At 46.1% G+C, this 6,000-nt stretch overlaps 1 protein-coding gene across 1 annotated transcript in view; it reads left to right on the top strand.

Annotated features, from left to right (window-relative positions):
- The first annotated feature begins 703 nt into the window (after nucleotides 1-703).
- Nucleotides 704-6,000, top strand: part of GPNMB (glycoprotein nmb) — a 29,825-nt gene continuing 24,528 nt past the window's right edge. Inside the window, exon 1 of the mRNA XM_077808742.1 lies at nucleotides 704-770. Within this exon, the coding sequence (XP_077664868.1) occupies nucleotides 704-770 (67 nt within the window). The remainder of the gene's footprint in view (nucleotides 771-6,000) is intronic.

Raw genomic sequence — 6,000 nt, 5'->3', positions numbered from 1 at the left:
GCACTACCTAATACAAATAACAATTAATAGCAGCAAATGTTTTGGGGGACGGTGCAATTTCATCACAACATCACAATGTGCCGCCATGTAGCATCACATATCACAAAAATGCAACATCAGATGCATGAGCGTGTCCTGACTCCTGCAGTGAAGATACTTTTAAGAATGATTTCCCTAAAATGAGCATTAACTATAAGCCCAAGTCTGGTGATGAACTGGAATCAAGCATTCACCTTTTAACCCAGAAATGTTACCCATCACATTGAACGAACATGATGCAAGTCATATTCCCAAGTTCATAGAAGGGGAACGAGCAACTGCAGTAACAATTACAAACTGGGCTGAGGCGAGAGGTAACTGAAGGGAAATGGCTTTAATTTGAAAACAAACATCTACAAAAGCTGGGAACAGGGCAAAATTGATCTAAGAATGTCTGTGGGGAGAATGGCATGTTTCTAAGTGGGTCTCTTAAAAATGCCAGTGAATGTTACAGTGAGAGGAGTGAGTCATAAGCACATGAGCAGGGAGTTGAGTTGAAGACAAGAAATCATGCATCTCTGCTTAATGCCATCACATGATGAGCCCTGGAGCTCTCCATTTAATCACAGAGGAGGAGGGCAGCAGATAAACAGTATTCTCACTTCTCTGAAGAGAGTTAACTTGTGCTGGAATTGGGAGCACAATACACTCACACTCCCACACCATGAAGGGTCTCTGCCTCCTCGGAGTCCTGCTCCTGGCCGAAGGGGTTCTGCATGCTGCTGCCAAACGTGAGTGCCTTGATTCCTTCCCCTCATTTCCCCCAACTTCCCCAGATTTAATTTGCTGAGATGGTGTGATCACAACTATGCTGCTATTTTGAAATGTGTTTTGCTTTGGTTGCTGCAGCTCAGGGATTGGGTGTTTTCAGGCTGCATCCTACCTAGCTGGGGGTTATCTGCTTCTGTGGCTGCACATGTGATCTGAGCTGGGATAGGAACGAGGAGAGCTATTCTGCTACCTGTTGAAACACCAGATGCACAGTGACAGGCTGATGGGTCCTGAGCCTCTGTTGACCTCCCCAGACGTCCAGATGAGACACACCAGCTCAGTGACAGGGACAATGAGCCTCTGTTGATTTCCCGACCTTAGCTCTGGTTGTGACTCACCAATTCAGAAACAAGGATCTCAGGGAGGATCCCATTCCCTCTCCACACTGACAATGGGCCCTGGATCCTGGGGAGGGGATTAAGCTTCTTTGGAACTCTCTCTCTCTCTTCCAGGTCTGACAGACCCTCTCCAGTACAGAGGGGCAGGACCGTTTGGGACTGAGCTATTGCTGACCTTCCAGGAGTCCAGGGTTGACTTACTGGCTCAGGGATAGAGGTCTAGGGGTGGGGACTGAGCCGCAGTTGGCCTCCTTTCCCTTCCCTGGGTAACACACTGTCTCAGGGAATGCTGAACCACTCCTCACCTCCCCATCTTGTTATACCAATAAAATAAAAACCAGCACGATCTTATTAAAGGGGAAAAGGCAAAATACCACATTTATTGTGAATACAGAAAGAATCATAATAAGCAGTTAGTTATAGCTGTAACATTCCATTCAATCTCATATTTATTCACACATTCATTCATACACACACACACACACACAGAGGTTCTGCAAGGTTGTTATCATAGCTACGGGCCTTAGAGTTGCTCATGTCAAGCCACTGGCCAGGTGGCCTGGACATGAGGAGGGAGCAGGGCCTTCTTAGATGCATATCTGATGCTCCTGGAAATTGGTTTGCAGAATCAGATCCCAAAGTTCTCACTTTCCAGTGTCCAGAGATAATGTAAAAGCTCAGGGACGGGAGCCCGGCTGAGTTGGGAGCAGGGTGCAAGGAGCGCCAGCTCCTCTCTTCCAATAGAACTAAAGTATGGTGTCATTATTCACAAGAATCACTTTCTTGGGTTTTATTATTGGACTGGCTGCTTTGGACTCAGTTGCTCCACATGTGGTAATGACTGACACTTGCTTATGAAGACTGTGTATAGTTAAGTGGAGGAAAAAACTTCTCTAAAGCCTCTTTTTTCTCACCCCTTAGTTCACCTCCATGTGGTTTAGAGGGACTGGTGCCAAAGTAGAGGCTAGGGTGAAAAACGCCTTGTCCGTGTAATCCAAAAGCTTGTGGAACTTCTTATATTTGATTGAGATAAACATATTACAAGCGAGTGAAGAAATGCCATAGGAGCTTACCTGGTTAGAATTTGTGAGGCCCAAAGTTATGATTAGGGCGGATGGTTTGTCATGGAAAAAACATACAAGCCACAGTCCAGTCATGGAGCAAATGCCAAAAGTTGCAGGGCACTTTGTTTGAATCCAGATATTATCCATTTGGCAATAACAACTTGTTTCACATATTAAGCGTGAGGGTGTGACTGGCCACAGAGAGGGTGAATGAAGAGGGAAGGGTGCCAGGAGTCTTCCCCAGTCCTCTACCCCCTTTGCAGAGGCCAGGCAAAATTGCAGCCCTTGCACACTTCTGAGATCAAAGACTGCTCCCTTCTAAAGACCGTGCAGGGCACAATTCCCCACAGAGCAGGGAGGGGCTAGCAGCAGCGCTGGCTGAGCACGGAGATCTGTGCACACTATGGGACCAGTCAAAGGGAACTCCAGTCCGGTAGCAGCCTCAATGGGTAATAAGGTGGGTGGAAAAAAGGCAGCTGTTGCCTCTTCTTCAGCACTGCTTCCCTGCCTCAACCTCAGGCATCACAGTGCTGTGCAGACACCGCTTCATCCGGCTATATCTGCATGGTGTCTCTTCTAAACTACAGAGAAGTGATAGGACCCCTGAGCACGTAACACACCACTATAGGCACAGAGATGGATTAAGATTTATTGGGGCCCTGGGCTGTCAAAGTTTCTTTCCCACTCTGAACTCTAGGGTACAGATGTGGGGACCTGCATGAAAAACCCCCTAAGCTTATTTTTACCAGCTTAGGGTTAAAACTTCCCCAAGGTACAAACTATTTTACCTTTTGCCCTGGACTTTATTGCTGCCACCACCAAGAGTCTAACAAATATATAACAGGGAAAGAGCCTGCTTGGAAACGTCTTTCCCCCCCCAAAATCATCCCAAGTCCTACACCCCCTTTCCTGGGGAAGGCTTGATAAAAATCCTCACCAATTTGCATAGGTGAACACAGACCCAAACCCTTGGATCTTAAGAACAATGAAAAAGCAATCAGGTTCTTAAAAGAAGAATTTTAATTGAAGAAAAAGTAAAAGAATCACCTCGTAAAATCAGGATGGTAAATACCTTACAGGGTAATCAGATTCAAAACATAGAGAATCCCTCTAGGCAAAACCTTAAGTTACAAAAAGACACAAAAACAGGAATATACATTCCATTCAGCACAACTTATTTTATCAGCCATTTAAACAAAACAGAATCTAACACATATCTAACTAGATTGCTTATTAACCCTTTACAGGAGTTGTGACCTGCATTCCTGCTCTGGTCCCGGCAAAGGCAACACACAGACCGAGAAAACCTTTGTTTCTTCCGCCCCTCCCCCCCCAGCTTTGAAAGTATCTTGTCTCCTCATTGGTCATTTTGGTCAGGTGCCAGAGAGGTTATCCTAACTTCTTAACCCTTTATAGGAGAAAGGGTTTTTCCTCTGGCCAGGAGGGATTTAAAGGTGTTTACCCTTCCCTTTATATTTATGACACACCCCGCAAATCACAGATAGGGTGAAACGCTGACTGTGATTTCTTCCTGGAGCTCTAGGAGAAAACAGAGTTAATAAGACACATGCACCTCTAAATATACTACCAAGTATATAAAGACTAACAATATTTTTCACATCTCAAGGACGATTTTAACCAGTTGATGCTGGGAAACTTTCACGGGAGAGTGCATCAGCCACTTTGTTAGAAGCTCCTGAGATATGTTGGATGTCAAAATCAAAATCTTGGAGAGCTAAACTCCACCGAATAACTTTTTTGTTATTTCCCGTGGCGGTATGAAGCCACTGTAGCGCAGCATGGTCTGTTTGTAGGTGGAAAACAATCATATGGGCGTAGCTTTTCCAGAGCGTAGACAATGGTGTAACATTCTTTTTCACTGACTGACCAGTTGCTTTCCCTCTCAGACAGCTTTTTGCTGAGAAACACTACAAGATGGAATTTTTGATCCGGTCCTTCCTGCATTAAAACTGCTCCCACACCATGCTCAGACGCATCTGTGGTTACTAGGAACGGTTTGTCAAAGTCTGGAGCCCTTAGTACAGGGTCAGACATGAGTGTCGCTTTAAGCTGGTTAAAGGCCTTCTGACACTCTTCGGTCCACTGAACAGCATTTGGCTGTTTCTTTCTGGTTAGGTCTGTCAGTGGAGCGGCGATTTGGCTGTAGTGCGGTACAAATTGCCTGTAATAACCGGCCAAGCTTAAGAAGGATTGGACCTGTTTCTTTGACTTTGGGACAGGCCACTTTTGGATAGCATCCATTTTGGCCTGTAGGGGGTTGATAGTTCCTTGACCCACCTGGTGTCCAAGGTAAGTCACTCTGTTTAGGCCTATTTGACACTTCTTAGCCTTAACAGTTAGTCCTGCCTCCCTTATGAGCTCGAAGACTTTTTGTAGATGTTCCAGGTATTCTGCCCAGGAATCGGAAAATATGGCCACATCGTCAAGGTAGGCAACTGCATATTCTCCTAATCCCGCTAGGAGACCATCTACAAGTCTTTGGAAGGTGGCGGGTGCATTCCGCAGCCCAAAAGGGAGTACATTAAATTCATACAGCCCGACATGTGTGGTGAAGGCTGACCTTTCCTTGGTGGATTCATCTTGTGGTACCTGCCAGTACCCCTTGGTTAAGTCCAAGGTAGAGATGAACTGGGCCTGTCCCAGTTTCTCTAATAGTTCATCTGTGCGTGGCATTGGATAGTTGTCTGGGCGAGTTACAGCATTTAGCTTACTGTACTCCACGCAAAAACGTATCTCTCCATCTGGTTTGGGAACTAGAACCACTGGAGATGCCCATGCACTGCCAGAGGGGTGGATTACACCCATCTATAACATATCCTGGATCTCCTGTTCTATAGCAGTTTTATCTTGAGGAGACACCCGGTAAGGTTGGACTTTATTTGGGTGAGCATTACCTGTGTCAATGGAGTGGTATGCCCGTTCAGTCAGTCCTGGGGTGGCTGAGAACATTGGTGTGTAGCTAGTGCACAGCTCCTTGATCTGCTGTAGCTGCATACGCCCAAGGGTCATGGAGAGGTTCACCTCTTTCACGCCACCAGCACTTTTCCCTCCGTAGTAGACACCTTCAGGCCACTCAGCATCATCTCCTCCCTAGGCTGTAAACTGACAAACCTTTAATTCTCTGGAATAAAAGGGCTTTAGAGAATTAATATGGTGCACCTTAGGCTTTCGGTTGGAGGTGGGGAATGCTATGAGATAATTAACAGCTCCCAGGCGCTCCTGGACCGCGAATGGCCCTTGCCACGATGCTTCCATTTTATGGGCCTGGAGTGCCTTTAAGACCATGACCTGGTCCTCTACTTTGAAGGAATGCTCTCTGGAATGTTTATCATACCAGGCCTTTTGCTCTTTTTGAGCATCCTGTAGCAAGAGCCCTTTAGCAAGGGCTAAAGAGGTTCGGAGGGTGTTTTGTAGGTTGGTTACAAAGTCCAGAATGTTAGTTCCTGGAGAAAGTGTAAACCCCTCCCATTGCTGCTTCACCAACTGTAATGGCCCCTTAACCTCGCAGCCATATACAAGTTCAAATGGTGAAAACCCTAAACTGGGATGTGGTACAGCTCTGTAGGCAAAGAGTAACTGCTACAACACTAGGTCCCAGTCATTGGCGTGCTCATTTACAAATTTACGTATTATGGCCCCCAAAGTCCCATTAAATTTCTCCACCAGGCCATTTGTTTGATGATGGTAAGGGGTGGCAACCAAGTGATTCACCCCATGAGCTTCCCAAAGGCTTTCCATAGTTCCTGCTAGGAAATTAGTTCCCGCAT

This window comes from Eretmochelys imbricata, chromosome 2 (genome assembly GCF_965152235.1).
Source record: "Eretmochelys imbricata isolate rEreImb1 chromosome 2, rEreImb1.hap1, whole genome shotgun sequence".
Lineage (NCBI taxonomy): Eukaryota > Metazoa > Chordata > Testudines > Cheloniidae > Eretmochelys > Eretmochelys imbricata.
Note: the sequence above shows the minus strand (reverse complement) of the source record. Positions and strands in the feature narration are given on the sequence as shown.